This window comes from Bombyx mori, chromosome 8, assembly GCF_030269925.1.
Source record: "Bombyx mori chromosome 8, ASM3026992v2".
Lineage (NCBI taxonomy): Eukaryota > Metazoa > Arthropoda > Insecta > Lepidoptera > Bombycidae > Bombyx > Bombyx mori.
Window position 1 is genome coordinate 8,193,670 of NC_085114.1, and position 23,887 is coordinate 8,217,556.

The window sequence follows — 23,887 nt, forward strand, 5'->3', positions numbered from 1 at the left end:
GCCGGAGTCCCGCAAGGCTCCGCGCTCTCCCCGTTATTATTTAGTTTGTATATCAATGATATACCCCGGTCTCCGGAGACCCATCTAGCGCTCTTCGCCGATGACACGGCTATCTACTACTCGTGTAGGAAGATGTCGCTGCTTCATCGGCGACTCCAGATCGCAGTAGCCACCATGGGACAGTGGTTCCGGAAGTGGCGAATTGACATCAACCCCACGAAAAGCGCAGCGGTGCTCTTCAAAAGGGGTCGCCCTCCGAACATCACTTCGAGCATCCCACTCCGTAGTAGGCGCGCAAACACCTCCGCCGTTAGTCCCATCACTCTCTTTGGCCAGCCCATACCGTGGGTCTCGAAGGTCAAATATCTAGGCGTCACCCTCGACAGAGGGATGACATTCCGTCCCCATATAAAAACGGTACGCGACCGCGCCGCGTTTATTCTAGGACGACTCTATCCAATGCTTTGTAGTCGAAGCAAACTGTCCCACCGGAATAAGGTAACTCTCTACAAAACTTGTATACGCCCCGTCATGACGTATGCAAGCGTAGTGTTCGCTCACGCAGCCCGCACCCACTTGAAATCCCTTCAGGTTATTCAATCACAATTGCACGACATGAGAACCCTCTCATCGTAGCCGCTGGAAATTACATACCCGACCCAGTAGACCGAATGGTAAACCGTCGACGTCGCCCAAAGCACGTCATTACGGATCCTCCTGATCCATTAACGGTGCTCTTAGGCACCACAAGCACCGGTCACAGTCCTCGTCGAACCCGTCGCTTGCGACGAAGGGCTCGACTAGCGAACTAACCCACAGACACAGCCCACTGAGTTTCTCGCCGGATCTTCTCAGTGGGTCGCGTTTCCGATCCGATGGTAATTCTGCGAAGCACTGCTCTTGCTAGGGTCAGTGTTAGCAACTCTCCGGTTGAGCCCCGCGAGCTCACCTACAAACGTTAGGGTGCAGCTGAAATAGCCTCTCAAGGCTAATAGCATAGGGGAAAAAAAAAAAAAAAAAAAAAAAAAAAACCCACGTTGGGGCCTCGCCACAACGCGGGCGCTTGTTTAAGTCCTGGGGCAGCCCCCCTAGGCAGTCAGAAGAAATGGAGTTGACCAACGCTTTGTTCGCGGAATTCCTCCGCAAGAACTACCCGAGCCTCGGAATAAAATTTATAGAATATAAATCTCAACATGCCACGAGCTCTTCCGCGGTCTCCAGCGCACCCGTCGCTCCCACGTCCACTGGACACGCGCGAAACTCCCACATGCTCAATCGCAGCCTCCATTGCGCCTGCGCGATCGTCTGCGGCCTCCGTCTCGCCTGCCGCTCCCGCTTCCCCTATAATCGCCTGCAAAATTCCCGCATCTTCCGCCGCGACCTCCGTGTTCTCATCCGTCTCTGACTCGTCGTGGCCTATGAAGTCGTCGTGGCCTAAAGGATAAGGCGTCCGGTGCATTCGTATCGAGCGGTGCACTGGTGTTCGAATCCCGCAGGCGGGTACCAATTTTTCTAATGAAATATGTACTCAACAGATGTTCACGATTCACTTCCACGGTGAAGGAATAACACCGTGCAATAAAAATCAAACCCGCAAAATTATAATTTGCGTAATTACTGGTGGTAGGACCTCTTGTGAGTCCGCGCGGGTAGGTACCACCGCCCCGCCTATTTCTGCCGTGCAGCAGTAATGCGTTTCGGTTTGAAGGGTGGGGCAGCCGTTGTGACTATACTGAGACCTTAGAACTATATCTCAAGGTGTGTGGCGCATTTACGTTGTAGATGTCTATGGGCTCCAGTAACCACTTAACACCAGGTGGGCTGTGAGCTCGTTCACACATCTAAGCAATAAAAAAAAAAAAAAAAAAAAAAAAACTCGGACATGGAGGTTGACCTCTTCCACGCCCCTACGTCCGACGGATTCACCCTCGTACATAAGGGAAAGAAGCACGCCTCGGATTCCCAAGGCCCGGCAGCCGCTAAAATTAGTAAAGCCGTGAACCCGTCGCTCCCTCCCCTGTGCTATACAGGCACTACGTCCGGAGGTGCAATTAAAACATTAAGAGGCTGCAGCCTGGGACCATATTTCCCTGGCCCTTGAGGCCAACTATATCGATTTTATCAGCGCCCGTAACCTCACGACGTGCTCACCAGGAAAAGTGCCTAATGAAACTGGAAAGGCCTTCGAATCACAATTAAGTTTTGCTTCCTAAAAAAAAGGATACGTCGAGAGCCGTAATCAGTGCTTGGAATGCCTAAAACCAACGAGAGCGGATCGCGAAGATCCGAAATAACGTGTTGTTCGGTAGCCAGGGTCGGGTTTGTAATTTGAGATGGCCACGATATGAGAGCTCTAATATTGCGCCGATTTCTCGAATAAGCGTTCCGAAGCTATCGTACAGCAGGTAGGCAGCGGTTTGACTCTGCTCATGGTATTGCTGAAGTCCACGGGCGACGATAACCACTCACCTTCAGGTGGGCCCTATGCTCGTCCGCCTACAAGAGCAATACAAAAAAAAATCCTCTTACACTCAGTACCCATTTCCGAATACACCCGTATTGGTTCAGATTATACGTTCCCCGACACATAAATGTATTTGTTCCCGATTTTTTTTTAAATAAGTAGCTATATATGTAGGATTGGTAAGAACGGAACGTATGAATAGAGTGGAACGGAGCGTTAAGATGTGAGTGAGAGAAAACGGAAAGAAAGGGAGAAGAGAATGACAGAGAATTGGAAGATGGCGAAGACGGTTGAAAAATGAGTAAGACGTAATAAAATTAGTGTTAATTATTAATTACTATTAAAATAGAAGATTTTGGAAAAGTGTAACTTTTATTTTATGCGCTGCGATCCTTATTCTACATAGGTATATTTCTAATTTACTTTTTGTTATTACATAAAAAAAAATGAGTATTCCAATTATTAATTGTCTGTTATTGTGAACATATTAATTTTATTTTATAAGATCACATTCGGTCTATCATAACGGTTTTTTATACAAAAATCAGGATTATCGTTGGAGTTTGTCAGCAAAAACTTAAAATTTTAAATAATTTTTACTGTGGCTTCATGGTTTATATTTAAACTAAATTAAAGAATATTATTAAAACAATGATTTCTTTTAGATAAATTTATTAAATTATAGTGCTACATTGATGAAGAATCTTGGTTGGTATTGTTTGATTCAAGGCCACAGTGCCCACAGTTCACCAAGCGATATCACTCGCTTACATGACGTACGTCAGTCCGTTTTGGCACGCTGCGCGTCAAGATATGGTTCAGTAGTTCAGTTCAGTTAAATATTTGAAAAACAAGCCGGTATCAACTTCGGGCTGACAGCTTACCTACTCACTACTCAATTAGTATAATAACTTCATTTCATTTCGAAGTTCGAACGTCTCAGTCCTCAGTGAGAGGACGTCGCGCTGCATGTTTGACTTGTGTGTAGAAATGAAATTTTAGTGAACTTAATAATATTATTGTGTTGTGTAAAAATTATATTCTGAAAGTGAAAATAAACAAAACAGAACGGTGTATAAAAATTTGGAATCAAAATAATATAATTTGTTCCTGTCATATTAATAATTTTAATATTTATGTAAGTGTTTACCGTATATTTTTTTATTTATTGAAAATGTCGACTGCCGATTCTAAATTGATTTGGATTTAAAGAAGGTTTCTTAGTACATAATATCACGATTAGTACAGAAAAAGGTAGGTATTGTGTCGCGTGCTTTTTAATAGTTTTAATTATTATTAATATTATTATAAAGCTTTATAATAATATTAATAATAATTAAGACCCCTCTTAAAACTAAAAAAACGTATAAAAAACCACATTAATTAAGCCCATTAAAATACCAAATGTAACACTATTAAATTTTGGCATAAAATATTGTTTTTGGTATTAAATAAATACTTTGTTTTTAAGTAAATGAACAACCCCGCTACTGTGTTCAGCAATTGGGCATGGCAAACGTAGCAAAATCGAAATTAATATTTTTAATCCTCCAAATATTTACCAAAAGCTTAGTAATTGTTGTTTGTTGTATTTTTTATTTATTTAATCGATCGAAAAAAATATTTAAAAATTATTTATTTATTTATAATATCATTATTATTTATATATCATGCGAATGGCTATTTTTCTCATCCGTGTGGTCCAGGGGCCGTACCATGAACTAAAAACTCGCCAAGTTCCGAACCTCAACTTTTTGTCGGAACCTGACAAATTTGCAATTGGTAGGTAGGTACCTACCTACCTACATTTATTATGAAGTCATTTTCCTGACCCTGCTTCATTGTCTCTGTCTCGTTTGCTGAGTTTTTAAACAAAAGTTCGTTCCGAAATTGAAATATTTTTAAAGTTATATCTGTTTTTCGGTTTATATCAAAGTAACAATAAAATCATTTGAAATACTCTAATGTTATCCTAATGTTAATTGATACAATTTTAAAGAACAAAAACGTGATTTTCTGATATTACAGCCTCTAACACATAACCAAAAAACTTGTGATTGACATTCTTTTATGAACGTGCAAATCACTTTTTTTAAGGGATTTTATGACCTGGTAACTAAGACCCTTAGGTCAAGTCTTGTTTTAATTTATATTCTTATTTTTATGAAAAATGTTAATATGGACTGAAATGAAATGAAGATGATTAATTTGAGACATTAATCAACTGGGATGAAATTAAATGAAACGTGTTGAGATGATATGATATGAAATATATAATCTCAGTAAAATGGTGGTCATTTACTGAATTTTTTTTTCAGTGAACTTTTTAGAGGATCCCGAGAAGTTGCGTCCAGAGGCTTTGTTTTATTTTCCCACATTTGTACACTTTCACAGATACTAAATAGTTAATAAACCACCGTTATTACACATTTAAACCTGAAGAAACACTAAATAGACGAAATAAAACAAATTTTAATCACACTTCACTCCTCGCGTTCCCGCCAAAAAGTCCGCAAATAATTTTGAATATGTATACATATTTGAAGTGTTGTTTATTTATTACTTATAAATTAAGAATAAAAAATCATTTAGCCCCTTTACATTTGAACAACCATTCGTTTTGTGGCAGTCTTACTAAACTATGTTTTAGTGACGACATTTGAAATGTGAATAATTGTGTTTGAACAATTGGAAATAGTTCGGCTTTTTTTAATTTTCTTAAGAATATTATGGCAATGGTACATAAAAAGACAAGACAAGTTCAAATTCTATCGTAGAATATGGCTACAACTAATCTAAAACCTTAATTCAGTTATTGGAGATGCCCAGAAGACTGAATAGCTGTAAGTTTTATTAACTTCAATTATTTGACTTTATTTTCATTAGCTGATAGACTTAATGAGTGAAATTCAAAAGATGCAATAATTAAAATATCAAAGTCAAAACAATTGGAAGAACTTATGAAAAACAGTCCTGACTGATGCCGAAAAAAATAAATTGATCAATACTTTGAGAAGACTGCTTCTGGATTGGTAATCAAGTAAAGCCATATGATATAAAAGTTACCAACATAACTGCAAAAAAGCAAATTATAAGCAATATTTTGATTTTCATAGTCAGCATGAATACTGTGTGAAACAAAGACTTCAAAAGCAAGTAGAAACAAGAAGCTATAGGGAATATAATTTATGTACACTTGAATTGTAGGATTGTTGTAAAGTATACATATTAAATGAGTATATTATGGTATTACAAATACATTTATTTTGTTCCTCCGTCCATCCATTACTTTATAATAATAAAAAAACATTATGAATGAATTGTTGTATAAAACCAATAAACTCACATTCATATTTTTTTATTTAAATTAATATGAAGTATTTTACGGAATCAACATGACATGTAATTAATTTATTTATCACTTATATTAGTTATTGACCTCATGGCTTACAGTCTATGGTGGCATGCATGTTGCATTATATATGGACTCAGGTAACCACTTAATACCAGATGGGTCTTGATTTATAAATCATAAGCATATAGGATTTAGGATTTAGGAGCATTTAGATTAATAAAAAATAATTAAAACAACAATTTACATATTGAATTAATATTATTTTAATATAAATGCTGTTTATTCTGCACATGATCCATGGTCAATAAGTTACATTTTGTAGTAAAACCTTGATACAGGAAAAAATTCAGAAACTTCTAGCAGTCCTTTAATGTTGGGTTGTTAATCAATCTCAGTTTTGGGAGGGGATGGTTATAGTTGGGCTTCTTGCAATATGGCCTCAGTTGCCATTCCTGGTTGTAAATATTTACTCAATGAATATTTTCATATCAGAATTAAAAGTCTAAATTAAAAAACAAAACATACTAAACATATTATATCCCAAAGTACTCTGAAAACACTATTGTAAATGAATGATATAACAACATTTTAATTGAAATACTTTTACTACTAGCATATTTTCCAACTAAGTAGTATTAACATATTATAATGTTAATCTATCTACATATATATATATATATATATAAAAATGAATTGCTGTACCTTAGTCTCGCTAAAACTCAGGAACAGCTGGACCGATCTGGCTAATTTTAGTCTTGAATTATTTGTGGAAGTCCAGAGAAGGTTTAAAAGGTAGACAAATATGAAAATGCTTATAAGTTTATTTTATACAAAAGTTTAGGTCTTTTATTTATCTATTGAGGCACTACGAAGTCTGCCGGGTCAGCTAGTAAACAAATAGATATGAGTTTCTTAGGCAATTTTTTGATTACATTTTGTAACAAGTTTTATTGTTTATAAAATAAATTAATATTATATGATTTAAGTACAAAAGTACGTATTATTTGAATAAAGATTTACATGCCAATTATTGCACATTTACAGAATAATATTGTTTTCTACAGTAAAATTTTCTTTTATGTAGCATTGATCTTTTGATTGTTCCATGTGCACTATCAATACACCCATGATATCTGGCAATTCTGATATCCCAAAAAATCTAAAATTTAAGAGATATTAACTATAGTGAATTATATATTTTACAAATCAGACAATTCAAAATAATTGTAGTTTGATGTATTGTGCACAATTTAAAGATAAGATTTTAATTACCTTTTATCTCACTAAAACTGTGATGAGATAGAACTTTAGTATTAACTAATGTGAAAAGAGTTCATTTGTTATATCCATTAAGCAATCTTAAAATAAATTAATATAGGTGTCCATCATACATTGGAAATAAATAAAACTACTTAATATATGAAATTTAACACAATTAAAAGAATTTTTTACGCCAACGTTTAGTCGCAGTTTTACAAATGCTTGCGTTTTTGAACAAATAAAAAATATAGCTGATTAGAAAAAGTTACGTTTTCTCAAATGCAAAGTTTTACATCAAGGGATGTCAAATAGCGACTGCTTTCGTGTTAAAAATAAGTTCATGGTACGCTTAGAGCCTGTCAGCATGCTGAAATGTAGTTACGTGACTTCTAACCGGCTTGGGTAACGTGGTCATTCGCTGGCTATGTTAAAATAAATTTGAACATTTTTAGAATTTTTCGCAGTAAGGCTTTTTTTCGTCTCATTTAAAAGGGGGCGAATTCGGGCAAAAAATTTTTTGTTGCTCTGACTTTTGTATGAGTAGCTTTGATGCTATTCAAATTACGACATCCGCATAGGCACAGCGCTAATTGTCAAAAGTCTATTTGAAGTTTATAAAAAAAGAATATTTTTTAAAATTGTAAAAAAAAACCTGTTCATTCTTTGCGTATAGATTCAAATATTTTTCAAGTGAAACTTTTATTACATCGTCTCAAACTTTTTCGTCTGTGTGTTGCACGTCGCGTGACGGTCGGCCGCGGGGTAGGGATAAAGTGAAAGGCGCTCGTCAGAGCAGCCAAGGCCAATATGGCGGCGCCTATAGTTCGCAGCAGCTGACCATGTAGTGTATAGATACTCATTTGTGCCAGTGCTCCACGCTATTTTGTTTGTCAGTGCTTAATGTAAAAGTTGTTATTTATTAAAGTGAAACTTTTATTTGCTTTTGATAAACAACGACACCGCTAGTGAGGAGAAAGCAAATAATAGTGCAAAAATGAATGTCGATGATTTAATTTTACGCCGTAAAAAACAGGACGCCGACAGAGCACGTGCTTATAGAAAAAGGAAAAAAGATCTTGGTGAGTAAACGTAACTTTTATATCGAATTTATTAGAATTGTTAGAACTTTTTGCTGGTGCATGTTGATGTTTATGGATTTCTTACAATTTTGAGTGCTTGAATTTATTAGTTAACTTATTTGGTATGAATATTAAATTAAGTATTTTTTATTTATATTCGATCCATTCAATATATTTAATTTTATTTAACAGATGCCATGCCCAGTACTAATACCGTTCAAAGTGGTGAGCCTGTATCTGAAAATATTGTTACATCAAAACTGCAATATCAAAGGCAATTAAATGCGGAACGATGCCGCAGGTATCGTCAAAAATGGAAGCGGCTAAAATCGAATGCCAATTTTAACCGCGGTACTAGTGACAGCAATACAAGTACAAGTCGAGATACAAGTACAAGTCGAGAATTAATTGTTAATCCAGAGGAATTTCAAAACTCGTCAGATCACCCTCAACAATTTTTCAACCATGAATCTTCGCTGCAGGCTCCTGAAAATACAACTGGAAATGCAAACAACACTACTCCTGCGGGCGCACGCTGTCGTCGGTACCGACGAAGGCTCAATGCACGAAGAACTCTCGCAAAAGAAAATCCTTCATCGATCTATACATTGTATATGAGACATAACGGAGCTCATAATCTTTTTAAAAATTTATTTGAGGATAATCCATTTGGATTTGCGTGCACTGTTTGTGATAGATTATGGTTCAAAAATGATTTGAAATCTCCACCTTTATCGTGCAGTGCAATCTTAGAACAAATATGCCCAACTGTCTCGTTGGAAGACATTCTTGTGTGTGCGACCTGTAAAACCTCGTTAACTGCTGGAAAAATACCAAATTTGGCCGTGTACAATGGATTTAAGTATCCGCCTAAGCCTAATCTCCCTGAATTAGATTTAGTGTCCGAACGATTAATATCACCGAGATTACCCTTTATGCAAATTCGACGACTAAGATACGTACAGGGGCAATATGGAATCGCTGGACAAGTAATCAATGTGCCCGTTGACGTTGATAACATGGTCCAAACTCTGCCTCGAAATATAGAGGATGATTATTGTATAAATGTACACATAAAAAAACGTTTAATTCACAAATCTAGTTATTTGCGTGGATTAGTGAAAAAGGGGATTGTTAAAGACTGGCTCAGTTATCTTGTAGCTACTCCGCTTTATAAGCATTATGGCATTAAAATTTGTCAGAATTTCTTGGGAGACTTAACCGATGAGAGTGAAAATCAAATTGTTGTTTTAGACGATATCGCTGAACCAATTGAAATTGAAGATAGTCTAGACGCTGAACAGCATACTCTCTTATGGTCGGAGGATAAATATTTACAAATTGCACCGGGAGAGAATAAAAGACCTATAAGCTTGCTGTTTGATTCTCATGCAGAAGAATTGTCTTTCCCAGCAATTTACTATGGACAATTTCGGAAATTCAAAGATGATGTTAATTGTAAGGCATACTCGGTTGCAACAAGCGAATTGCGGCGCTCTGATCGACGAGGAGTTACTCCTCGCCACTTGCTCTACTTAGCCATGAAGATTATGCGACTTCGAGTGAGTGAAAACATCAGTATTGCTTTTAAACCTATAGGACAAGGCATAAACATAACAAAAGACCAGATATTATCCTCTGAATATCTTAATGGCTGTATGGACTCAAACTTGGCTTTTCTTAAATCGATACCGAATTCAGTACAATATTGGCAAAGTCGAAAGAAAGACCTATTTGCAATGATCCGGCAACTTGGTAAGCCAACAGTATTTTTAACGATGAGTGCCAATGAAATATCATGGAAATGGCTTTTGAAAACTTTGCATAAATTGAAATATGGCACGGAGATAACTGATTTAGAAATTGATCAGCTGCATTATAAAGTCAAGGCAGAATTAATAAATGAAGATGCTGTGACATGCGCCATTTATTTCAATAAACTCGTCAATGTCATCATGAAAATTCTCCAACATAAAACGGTTAGCCCATTCGGTAAGCATTATGTTGAACATTATTTCAAGAGGATTGAATTTCAACACAGAGGAAGTTCTCATGCTCATATTTTACTTTGGCTGAATGAGCCGCCTAAAGATTCGTTTGGAGCAGATATGAATTCTACTATTCAGCTTATTGATGATTTAATTTCAGTATCGAGCACAGAAGCGTCAGGAAATATTAATCTCGTCACACACCATCACACTTTTGCATGTTATAAAAATAATCAAAATCGACGAAAATGCAGATTCAACGCCCCTTTCATGCCTAGTCGGTCAACGATACTACTCAAGCCTTTGGCTAAATCTACTGATGGTGAAAGATACGCTTATGATGTGTATAAGAAAAGATATAAAACAATACACCAAAATCTCGAAAACAATAACTACGATGATATTGATGATTTTTATAATAAAAATAACATTAAATCAGATGAGGACTATCATAAAATTCTATCTGCTGGAATTTTAAGGCCAATGGTTTTCGTTAAACGGCACCCTAATGAAAAATGGCATAACTTCTTTAATCCATTTATATTTCACCATTTGCAGTCGAACATGGATATCCAATACATAACAGATGAGTATTCCTGTGCTGCATTCGTTGTGGAGTATGTAAACGAATCGAATCGAGGCACTAGTAATCTTCAGCGGGAACTACTGAATCTTTTGGAAGAAAATCCAAATTTAGATTTAGTTGAAATAACAAAACATATGAGTGTTAATATTTTAAATACAATAGAAATGTCTAGCCAAGAAGCAGCATGGTTTCTTCTTAGGGAACCAATGTCTAAATCAACGCTTAAGGTTGAATTCATACCTACGATGTGGCCTCAGGAACGTCATCGTATTCGAAAAACAGAGAAAGAATTAGAAAGACTTTCTGATAACGATACCAATATTTGGAAAGAAAACTGTTTCGAAAAATACGAAAATCGACCTGCAGAATTAGAAGATATTTCGTTGATTCAGTTTGTTGCTTGGTATGCAGTGAAATCTGAACGAAACCCGTCGGAACCTGAAATTACAGACGAAAATTCGAATTCAGAAGATGAAGTAGCCATTGAAGAAGGGTTAGCACCAGAAGAAAACATTAATCAAGAAAGTAATAAAGTATATTACCGTCGGAAAACTCCAAGGATCGTACGCTATCGACATTACGATATGGCAAATCAAATGTTAGACTACAAACGTGAAATGGTTACTTTGTACATTCCATTTCGTAATGAAGAAAGGGACATTTTGGCTGAAATGCGATTCAATCAAATTTATGAAGAAAACGAACAACTGATTTTAGCTCGTCGTGAAGAGTTTGAATCAAATTTAGATATTGACAAAATTATTGAAGCATATAGAAAATTATGTCACCCTGATGAAAATGAGGAAGACCTTGAAATTTTGCCGCTTATACAACATGATGCAAATCCATTTATTGAATTTTACAACAATCCAGACTCAGGTACTGTTTTGATTTAGAGTATAGCATTAATATGTAATAATACGTAAAAACTAACATAATGATTTTTAAAGTGAAAAAAGTTTCACTTTTACCGTGGTATCATAAAACCACACAATCCTTTTTTTTTTCACATTATAGACATTTAACTCTGACAAACAACATTTACGTTAAACACTGACAAAAACAAACAAAATGGAGCACTGGCACACTGGCCACTCTGACGAGCGCCTTTTTCTTTATCCCTACTCCGCGGTCAACCGTCACGCGACATGCAACACACGGACGAAAAAGCTTGAGACGATGTAATAAAAGTTTCAATAGTATTTGAATAGACTGATAATTGAATATGATATTTGAATAGACCCATACACAAAGAATGGATAGGTATTTTTTATATAATTTTTAAAAAATTATATTCTGTATAAACTTCAAATAGACTTTTGACAATTAGCGCTGTATGTCGTAATTCGCTGGATGCCGTAATTTGAATAGCATCATATAAAGCTACTCATACAAAAGTGAGAGCAATAAAAAAAAATTGTCCGTATTCGTCCCCTTTGAAATCAGACGAAAAAAGCCTTATCGCGAAAATGTTCAAATTTATTTTTTATTGCTTAAATGGGTGGACAAGCTCACAGCCCACCTGGTGTTAAGTGGTTACTGGAGCCCATAGACATCCACAACGTAAATGCACCACCCACCTTGAGATACCAGTTCTAAGATCTCAAGTATAGTAACGACGGCTGCCCCACCCTTCAAACTGAAACGCATTACTGCTTCACGGTAGAAATAGGCAGGGTGGTGGTACCCACCCGCGCGGACTCACAAGAGGTCCTACCACCAGAAAAAAAATTATGTTCACATTTGTTGCGGAAGATTTTTGGGTAAAAGGATAATTTTTTACGCTTTATTTTTAAATAATATTATTAAGTGATAACTAAATTAAAGTTAAGGAAAAGTGGGAATTCCTGGGTTACATATTAATCTGATTTTTGTCATTCGTCCGGATGTACCTTATTAATGTTTATTATTACTTTGAGAATTAAATAATTATCATGTAGTGTATATACTCCACCACTGAGTTAGGTGTGAAAAAAAAGGAAGGAAATTGTGGTTACTGTTGATATTGCATATCTAATCAATATATAACCAATTTTAAAGATAGTGGTTAACAATGTTGTTAAAAATGTAGACGCTCGAAGATAATAACATTTTTCTCACGAAATTTAGCTATAAAAGTTGTTTTTATTGTTATTTACTAGTACTTTATTGTGCTTCAACATAGAGTCTTTGCCATCCTCGGTAAAAACAATATTAACAACAGAATGAGTGAATTTGTTGTGCCTCGGCGAGTTTATGCATATTTTTCATTGACCACGGAACTAAATCAGAAGATATTAAACAATATTTAGATGAACACCATCATTTGTCCTCATCTAAAAGTGAAATAGTTCTGAAAATATTCAAAAAATCTTATAGCAGCTTTTAACGATCGATGGATTAAATCTAACCGAATTAAAGACCGCTAAGCTTGGTAGGGGAAAAAGTATTAAAAATACAACGTGGTTGGATGATGAATGTATGTGATGGTAGGGGAAAAAGGCACAACTTGAAGAAGTACCAATGAATATCACACTTACAACATCTGGAGAACGTGGAAGACTACCAAAATCTTATGGAAATCTATCGGAAATCTATCGAAAAAGAAGAATAATATGGAGTTGATTCAAGAATATGGACTCGACTATATATATAACGCATATGTCCAAGGATTGCGGTGTGAAAGAGAAGTTGAAGAAGCTTCTGTTGTTGAAATGTTCCGGAATTGGGATAGAAATCAAAAAGTAATCGCTGTTTTACGGCCAATGAAGCTTTAAGTTTTTTTGGTGATTGATATCTTTCGCAATCACAATACGGATTACTTCAAACAAGTCTGATTAACAAAAACTTAGATATATTGCCCTCTTATAATATATTGATAAACGCAAAAAAACTGTGTTATCCTCCACCCTCAAGCATTGAAGTAACCGATTCAAGCGCTAAAGTAAAACTACATCGAAGACTTGCTGGATCATTCTACATGCCGTATTTTAAAAATTGAGAATGTTTACAACCCAACAAGAAGAAATCTTAAATGGGGGTGGGATCGTTCATCGGGACAAAAAGATTACAAACAAATTTTAACGGATGAAAGTGACCTAGTCTCAGATGCAAACTTCTTTATAGCGTCTCTAGTACCAATAAAGATGACGGATATAGAAACAAACGAGGCTCCTTGGCAAAATCCAGTTTGCTCCTCTATTTGATATTGCCGACCAATTTTGATGGGATTTGCCAAAGAAACGCCAGAAAAAACCGGTTTGGTGGTTGGAGATATTCGTGGTCAAATCAATAATTTGGAAACGATAAATGGCGCAAAGATATTATGGTAATTGAAATAAGTCACGAGCTATTCTTAACTATAGTGGATGGAAAAGTCGCACAAGCTCTAACTGATACGAGCTCTGGAGCTGTGTGTACGGTGTGTGGTGCTAGACCAAGCGAAATAAATGATTTGGAAAAAATTTAATCAAAACCAGATAAGTGCTTACGAGTGCGGTTTATCTACGCTTCATGCGTGGATTAGATGTATGGAGTTGATTTTACATATTTCATATAATCTTTCAGAAGAGAAGAAATTTAAAGAAGAAACTTGTACAAAATTTATTTCGAAGCCGAATGAGATTAAATGTTGATAAACCCTGTCAAGGAAGTGGAAATAGTAATGATTTGCCATCATTACTATTGGCACAATACGCCGACACATTACAGCTCGACGATTTTTTGAGAACTACTAATGCTCTTCAGAAATTACAGGAGTTGACGAGGATCTTATTAAAAGATTCTATATAATCCTTCAGACGGTGGTATCCGGCATTGCAGAAAATCCAGAAAAATTCGGCAATGTTACAAAACACATGTGGTATAACATGCCTTCATCAGTTCTGCCTATTGGTCTTTTATCTGAGGATACCCGAGAATCTCGTAATAAAGATTACAAAAGTATCAGATTACATCACGCTAGAAAGTGCTCTAGGTCCGCAATGAATGAAGATGTATTATTTCATGGCCTTCTATTTACATCAGATCCATATATATCAAGTATAAGAAAATCATCAATCACTGTGTCCAAGGAATTAATAGACGAAGCCAAGAACCAGTTAGATATTTGAATTTTATGTACTTATAGATGTAATGTAATTATTCTTTCCGATTTTATGTAATATATTAATACATTTTTGTCATTTAATATATGATGATGTTATATTCAGTAATAAGAATAATACTAAATAATAGTATATTATCATAATAATTTAAACTAGGTTTTTATACGAAAATGTGTCAATTTTATTTTAGTTTTATTTTATACATAATAAAAATTACAACGAATGTACATCATAGATCTTGAACTTGATAGTGTATATAAATCATAGATCTTACATGCCAAATTTCAGCTGGTTATTGTAAATAAAAACAAAGCTACAGATTTTTGAGACGGCACGCATGGTTTCGTCACATAGTGTAACGCCATGAGATATCCTTCTTCAAACAACCCTTACGGAGAGTACTCCGTATGTAGCAACTTGGCTGTGGTCCTGACACTGCTGCCGTCCAAGAGCGACGGTAACCATTCACCATCAAAGGGGCCGTATGCTTGTCTGCTTACAAAGCCTATAAAAATAAGTTCAAACTAATTTTTCTGTCATGTAATTACACGTTAGTAATTAAAGAATGATACAATTTACTACTTTTGTTGCAGGTAAAATAACCATGGAGTCTGTCAACACTTTAAAACGAATGGCAGATATTGATTTTAACAAGCCCGTAGAAGTAGAAGTAACAATAATTAATGATGAAGAGATTGAATTTGTTTCTAACTGGGTCACAGATTATAAAATAGACAATATATCAAATAATTTTCCCATTGAGAATAACGCTGTTCGCACAAAGAGCAATTATGCACATGAAAGAAATCCATTCCCAAGAGAAGAATGCATATCGTTTGACAGAAATAAAGATATAGCGTGGACAAATAAAAGTTTATCAAAATATATTAACCAACATTGTGAATTGACAAACAACATTCAACTGCGCGATATGGTCGACTCGGTCTCGAGTAATTTAATTAAAATGATAAAAAAATTAAATCAGTGGTACCAACAAAAAATTTATGAAGACTATCCTAAGAACATTACAAACTCACAATATACGAATATAAAATTTTACTATTTCAATTTGTCGTATAACGCTGTAACAAACATTATCCTACCTCTAAGTAAAACAGAAAACTTTAATGAGTCGTTCATTGAGCGCACATTTGAAATTGCTAAAGCAAACAAAATTGGCACCCACCTTAAGCAAATAGAAGAATTGTACTACGAAATGTTAGAGTGGATTAAACGCATAAATCTTAGTGAATTCACTTTGAAACAAAATAATCCTTCATTCAGCAAATCTGATTTCACAAATAAACAAAGAGCTATAAATACGGAAATCATAATGAATCAAGATACAAGTAACCAACATTACCGTAACTCTCCTGTACATTACGATGCGGAATCTAAACAAAACAAAAATAATCAAAGTAAATTATTAAGTTCATTCAATAATTACAATGCTGTTCATCACGATCAACATCCTTTTCATACAAATAATCCGCAAAGGTCACGATCTTCTAATAACAATGAAGCAACAGATCCTATGTACATCCAACTTCTAAATGAACAGCGAGCCAAAGCAGAACCTCAGAATTTTCAAACTGGTTCAGGTCATCCAACACTAACACATTCTGCGTCATCGGGAAACGGTGATATTATAACTATTTGGGACACTTCCGATGACTCGGTGAGAACTTTTAGTGTATAATAATATGTTCAAAATATTCATAAATTTATGAGCACTTTTAAGACGTTTCAGCGAGCTCACTTGGTATTAAGAATATAGGGATGACCCTACAGACATCAATCACATCATGTTTTTTTATTGCTTATATGGGTGGACGAGCTCACAGCCCACCTGGTGTTAAGTGGTTACTGGCCCATAGACATCTACAACGTAAATGCGCCACCCAGCTTGAGATATCAGTTCTCAGGTCTCAAGTATAGTTACAACGGCTGCCCCACCCTTCAAACCGAAATGCCTTACTGCTTCACGGCAGAAATAGGCAGGACGGTGGTACCTACCCGCGCGGGCTCGCAAGAAGTCCTACCACCTGTAATTACGCAAATTATAATTTTTGCGGGTTTGATTTTTATTGCCCGATGTTATTCCTTCACCGTGGAAGTCAATCGTGAACATTTGTTGAGTACGTATTTCATTAGAAAAAATGATACCCGCCTGAGATTCGAACACCGGTGCATGCACCACGAATGCACCGGACATCTTATCCTTTAGGCCATGACGACTGTCAATGTCTCATTCTTCAAACCAGAAACTACGACTGCTCGTCGTGTCGTGGCAGAAAATAGGTACCAACCCGTATCAACTCACAAGACGCTCTACCACCTGGAATTTCACAAATTATAATTTTACGTGTTTGATTTTGATTACACGATATTATATCGATATTATGTGTTGGATATCATTAATCTATAATTTAATTCTGCTAAAATACTTATTCCCTTTCTTTTTTTGCCTAAATGCACCGATCACTGCCGAGCGCTTCCGAAGAATGCCCAAGTATCGATGTGATCGTAGACGCATCCTTAATTCTTAATCAAAAAAGGAAAGAAAGCGAAAATGAAAAAAAGGGAAAAAACCTTTTTTAGCGCCCCTGCTAACGCCAAGCTATATGTCAAAACTAAAACCCAACTATTGATCTATCTCATGAAATAGTCCAGTAGTAAAAAGCTCGCGCTTTCATAAAAACGTATCTGGTTAATCAAATTCCCAATCTACCATCAAGGTCAAAGACCAGGTAGCGATGAATGAACAAGTGTTCCATTTCCTTGCACCGCTGTACCTTGTCCTAACTACCAATCAGCAGTAGTATATTCCTACATTAGGTTTTTTCAAGTATCAGTACGATAGTTACTATACGCGGCCGAGGAATTACAAGAATCCTAAATACAACCCAGTTCCCCTCCTTGACAAATCAAGGTACCCGCGAAACTGAATTAATTTTTGCTCTCCATTCGTTCATAGTGGATGTTATGCGGTCACACGTGTTAAATACATCGCGAGACCAGTTATTTTCAATTACAATGAAAATTATACACTGCAGTCTTCTTTTTTTTACAAATATTATAACTGTAGACAGTTTTCATTTAAAATTAGTTCTCAATGAAAATTATATGAGATAAACTAGCTGACCCGGCAAACGTTGTGTTGCCTTAAATAAGATTTCTAGGGAAATTCTACTGTAGAAATAAAAACCTCATTTAACCACATAATACCTCATTATAAACAAAAAAATATATCCAAAAAATTAAAATAAAAAATAAATGTTTGGGGTGGACAACCCTTTTCACTTAGGGGTATGAAAAATAGATAGTAGCCGATTCTCAGACCTACTGAACATACTATTGATACACAAATAAAACCAACAAAACATGGCTGAAAAATGTATAGTATTGTATAGCTCTCAAATATATTAAGTGTATAATCTATGATGTATATATAGTGAGTAAGTAAGACAGGAGACCGGCTTCGTCCCCATCCCTACTACATGATGTTTGCTGGATCAGTGGTGAAACCTGGTGGGGATAGCTGATCGATTGATAGTTGATCAGTAGTCGACCGGCGAGCGCGGGAGATCAAATTCAATTTAAAAAAAATCATAATTAAAGGAACTTGAAAGTATAAACTCTGAATAAGAATTTATCGTACTACAATTATAATATCTGATTGCCATCTTGCAACCTTATTGCGGATGGAAAAATAGGGGTTGATCGTATAAGAGTGAAAATTGAGAGTAATATGTTTTTTTTTATTTTAAGTCATGATAAAACTAAATAAAAAACTTGCCAAAAAAATTAATGTTTATAATTAACAAAAAATAGGGGTTGATCATAGAGGGATGAAAAATTGAGAGTAACATCAAATTTTTTATTTTAATTCGTGACAAAATAAAAATAAAAATGAAAATCTTGCCAAAAAAATTAAAGTTTATAATTAACAAATAAAAAATAGGGGTTGATCGTAGAGGGGTGAAAATTTCAGAGTAACATGATTTTTTTTATTCTACGTCATGACAAAATAAAAACAAAATTCTCGCAAAAAAATTTAAAGTTTTTAATTAGCAATTAAAAAATAAGGGTTGATCGTAGAAGGGTGAAAATTGAGGATTGTATGTATTTTTGTATGTTGTATCATAAAAAAATAGAAATTAAAAATGTTGTCTAAAAATTAAAAAAAAATTTTTTGGGGTGGACTACCCCTAACATTTAGGGGGATGAAAAATAGATGTTGGCCGATTCTCATAGATACCGGATAAGCACAAAAAATTTCATCAAAATCAGTCAAGCCGTTTCGGAGGAGTATGGCAACGAAAACTGTGACACGAGAATTTTATATATTAGATTATGTTCAAAATCACTATCCGTAGTATTCGGTGATGTATCTCTAAGCTGTATATGACATTCTATTAATGACATTTAATTTGAATTGTTTTCTATAGTGCGCGCGGAAGCGCTAATCACCTCCTGAAGTATGTGGCGGGGTAAGACGGGGGAGGGCGTGATTGACAAGACGCACACGATATTATATTTAAGTGCAGATAAATCTCAGAATAACATGTTAGAATTAATGTAATGGGTACCTAATTGTAATATTGTATTTTTCTATTTCTTGGTTAAACAAAAAATGCATATTCAAAAGTGTTTATTATATTTTATTATTTACGATACAAAACAATTTTATAAGCAAATTAACATTTCTTCTCTACCTCGCCCGCCCTGCCGCTCACATACCTCAGGCGGTGACTAGCGCTTCCGCGCACATTAAAGAGAATTTCACGTATCTTTTGAAACCGCTTGTTTGATTTAACTTTTTAGCGACTATTTTTTATCTTCGACAGGGTGAACAACAAAATAAAAACGTCCAACCAACTATATCTATAAGTTTTGCAACGTCTACAAGTCCTGGTGTATCATTGATCACAGAAGGGTTCTGTAAAGTATGTTTAAAGAACACAAGGCTAAAATGTTTCAATTGTTACGGACCTTATTACTGTGGTACAAGCTGTCAGGTAAATAATATCCTTTTTTATTTTCCAAACAAATTATACAACATTAAAATGCAGATGAATATACATGAAGTGGTCGTGGCTTGAAGGATAAGACGTCAGGTGCATTCGTATCAAGCGATTCATCGGTGTCCGAATCCCCCAGGCAGATACCATCTTTTCGTAATGAAAAACGTACTTAACAAATGTTCACGATTGAATTCCATGGTGAAGCAATAACATCGAGTAATACAAATCAAACCCGCATAAATTATAATTTGCGAAATTGCTGATGGTAGGATGTCTTGTGACTCCGCACGGGATGTACCACCACCATGCCTATTTCTGCCGTGAAGCAGTAATGCGTTTCTTTGAAGCGGTATAATGTAAATTTGAACTTCGATTTTAGGCCTATGATTGGCAAATACATCAGAAAAATTGCCAGTCACCGAGACACAGTTGAACGAGGAAGAAATCAGCACAACGGTCACGTAAAGCGTTAATCAAAGAAATTGAAACATTAATTTTAATATTGTTTTTTTTTTCTACACTGACGAGTCCTATTATTAAAACAATGATTTAATATGGAATTTTTGTTTTCATTTCATTATTTCTGATTTCCAATTTCGAGGATTGAATATTGTGCTGAGTGTGTGAACCCGGATGAGATAAGGATAAGATACTACCATGGTCAACACTTCAATCAGATAGTGTACCACCTGTAGTCAGCAGCGAGCGCCTCTGCCTCCAGACTCGTGCGCGAGTAGGCACGCCGCCTCGTAGGAGAAAGTGCGGTATCCTCGATACCGATCCTGACCACGATCGCTCGTTGAGGACGTCGCAACGCGGATATAAGCGTTAGGCAGCGGCTTGGCTCTGCCCTTGGCATTGCTGAAGTCCATGGGTGACGGTAACGACTCACCATTAGGTGGGCCGTATGCTCGTCTGCCTACAAAGGCAATAAAAAAAAAAAATATATATATATATTTTCGCAGGCCAGCACTAAACGTGGAACTTTCGCGCTCACTTTGAGAAGTTGGGTCCTCGACTGATGGCGACGGCCGGCTCTCTGAGCCGGCTGCTTCCAAACATCGGGGGTCCCGATCAGGTGGCACGCCGCCTCTACATGGGGGTGGTGCGGTCGACGCCCTGACCCGCAAGAACGTCGCGGCGCTGCGACGTCCGCAGCGCGCGATCGCGGTCAGGGCGATCCGAGGATACCGCACCGTCTCCTTCGAGGCGGCGTGCTTGCTCGCCGGGGCGCCACCCTGGGACCTGGAGGCGGAGGCGCTCGCTGCCGATTACAGGTGGCACAGCGACCTCCGCTCTAGGGGGGAAGGGCGCCCCGGCGAAGGAGTAATTCGAGCGCGGAGGCTCCACTCTCGGCGGTCCGTGCTGGAGGCGTGGTCTCGCCGCTTGGCGGACCCGTCGGCCGGTCTCCGTACCGTCGAGGTGGTCCGCCCGGTTCTTGCGGACTGGGTGGGCCGCGACCGCGGATGCCTCACCTTCCGGCTGACTCAGATGCTTACCGGCCACGGATGTTTCGGCCGGTACTTGCACAAGATAGCCGGAAGGGAACCGACGGCGCAGTGCCACCACTGCGCGGACCGCGACGAGGAAGACACAGCGGAACATACATTGGCGCGTTGCTCTGGATTCGACGAGCAACGCGCCGCCCTCGTCGCGGTCATAGGAGAGGACCTCTCGCTGCCGCGCGTCGTGGCTACGATGCTCGGCAGCGAGACGTCCTGGAAGGCGATGCTCGACTTCTGCGAGTCCACCATCTCGCAGAAGGAGGCGGCGGAGCGAGAGAGGGAGAGCTCTTCCCTTTCCGCACCGATCTGTCGCCGTCGAGCCGGGGGCCGGAGGCGGGAATACGCCCGTACGTCCCGGCCCCTGTAGGTAGCGGCCTCCCCCCGGTGAAGGTCAAGAGGCGACCTGAGGGGGTGAGGCCGCGCGGTGCGCTACCAGCACTCTAGCGCGCTGCCGTGAAGTGAATAGAGCGACCGGTCGACGGTGTATCGCGTCCCGACCCGGCAGGCTGGTTCTGGTCCAGCGGGGTATTCCGGGACACCAGCGGCACCGTTTGGGCGGCCCGACGGGCTGCCGTACCGAGACGGCCGACGTTTCAGAGCCTTCGATTCGCCTCGAAGGCTCCGTCGGCTGAGCGTCCTTGGGGTGAGCCGCGCCGTCTGGTTGTAGTGTTGACCGCGGTAGCCCCCCTACCTCATCCGGGTTCTGACCTCGGAGGGGATCGGACGTCGGGTGTAAGAGTGCAGGGGAGTCGTTTAGTGGGTGGGTCCTAAAATCCTTGGGCCCGCGATCTGCTCACAACACCATGCAGATCGTTGAGTCTCACATACCCCGCGCGCCCCTTTTGCGCGGGGACCTCGTAGGAGGTTCGGGCCTCAACCGGGAAGAAAAAAAAAAAAAAAAAAGGCCGGCACCAAACAAGAGCGCTGTAAACTATCATTGCATTGACCCGGAACCTTTCCAGTTTCACCAAGACAGGTGGGCGAGTAACGGCTCAGCCAGGAGGGCTGGGACTTGCTAAGCCGAGTGCCTCCTAAGGAAACCTAACAACTCAAGAATAGCTGCTTCGCGAATGAATCCACTATCAGAATCGCGACCCGCAGAGAAGATCCGGCGAGAAACTCAGCTGATGTCTAGCTAAGGTTGCACGTCGAACTCTGGTCGTCGTTAGATCTAAAGGCGTCTAATGCAAGGGTATTGGATCTGATGGATCCGCAAGGACGTTTCTAGGGCGGCAACAATAACGCGATTATCATGGCTTCATGGGTTTTCGGCTCTATTCACGACCCAAATTGTCGTGTAGGTCAACATTCCTTACGAACTACTGAGCTCAGACGGCGAATCTGCAAAAGCATGGTTGGAGGCCGTGATTGGAGGCTTGAAGGGTGTGTATGGGCCGCGTGAGCGAACACCACACTCGCGTATGTCATAACGCGTAGTATGTGGACAGATTTTTTGTGCGCGCGGAATGTCATCGATGCATCCAAGATGAATCCCAGGTACTTGACCTTCCTGGCCCAGCGTATTGATTAGCCGAAGAGGGTGATCGGGGGAGAAAGATTTCTCCTCCTAATACGGGAGGAAATACGCGTTGAGTTTCTCCTTCGAAATAGCACCGCTGTACTTTTCGCTGAGTTTATGTCTATGCGCCATTTTTGGAACCACTGTCCGAGGGTTACGGCTGCGCTCTGGAGTTTCCTCGTGATAAGGGACTCGTTTCTACTGGAGTAGTAAACAGTCATGTCTCTATCTACGGCGGTCTGCGGCGACCGCGGAAACAAAATAAAGAGGAGCGGAGAAGGAACGGGCCCTTGCGGGACTACAGCCGGCCCCCTAGGTACGGAGACCTCGTAGGAGGTTCGGCCATTGGCCAGAAAAAAAAAGAGGGTTGATTAATAAATCAGCTTCAAAACTGCATAAAAACTTATTGCTCCATCTAGCATTTATTTTTAGCTAGGGACCATCAAAACTTAAAACACTAGGTGAGCCGATAGATGTGTCCGGGAGTGTACATTTCTTCGATCAATGATCTTTCCTCCACGCACAGAGACAGTTATCGAATGAAACCAGAGTTAAAAGTAAGCACCATAGTGGACCAGCACCTATCAAAAACACTCCTTATAGCTAACTGTTTTGTAAAAGTAAAAGAGTATAAAAAAATAAACATCAATCATTAACATCTCTAACCTATTTAAATCAAACCTAATCTTAAACTAAAAATAGATTCAACAGAGACCTATCCAATCCAATTTCTCCTGAACGTCGAAAGTGTAACTGAACGATCAGAAAAAGTACTAGACTTTCTAAGAACATCTCATCGAAAACAAGAAGACAGTGATGCCCTTTTTAACCTATATTCAAAATACTCCGATATATTTCACCTACCTTACAAACCCTTAGACGGCTGGCTGATCCTTCGGCCGGTCGTAGGACCGTCGAGGCGATTCGCCCGGTCCTTGTGGATTGGGTGAATCGTGACAGAGGACGCCTCACTTTCCGGCTCACGCAGGTGCTCACTGGGCATGGTTGCTGCCCCGCAT

The 23,887-nt window shown here is 38.3% G+C and overlaps 1 protein-coding gene and 1 long non-coding RNA gene across 2 annotated transcripts; one reads left to right on the plus strand and one right to left on the minus strand.

The window, feature by feature from the left end:
- Positions 1-4,509: 4,509 nt before the first annotated feature.
- Positions 4,510-20,404, plus strand: LOC119628351 (uncharacterized). The gene is made up of 7 exons (XM_038012605.2): positions 4,510-5,307; positions 8,113-8,158; positions 8,351-10,150; positions 10,307-11,611; positions 15,411-16,495; positions 19,668-19,838; positions 20,224-20,404. The coding sequence occupies exons 3-7, from the start codon at positions 8,356-8,358 to the stop codon at positions 20,275-20,277; spliced, it is 4,410 nt and encodes a 1,469-aa protein (XP_037868533.2). The 5' UTR covers positions 4,510-5,307; positions 8,113-8,158; positions 8,351-8,355; the 3' UTR covers positions 20,278-20,404.
- LOC110386230 (uncharacterized) lies at positions 6,059-8,032 on the minus strand. Its single transcript, XR_009973672.1, has 2 exons — positions 7,092-8,032; positions 6,059-6,978 (listed from the first exon to the last, which is right to left on the minus strand). It is a non-coding gene; the product is annotated as an uncharacterized LOC110386230 (long non-coding RNA).
- Positions 20,405-23,887: the final 3,483 nt, after the last annotated feature.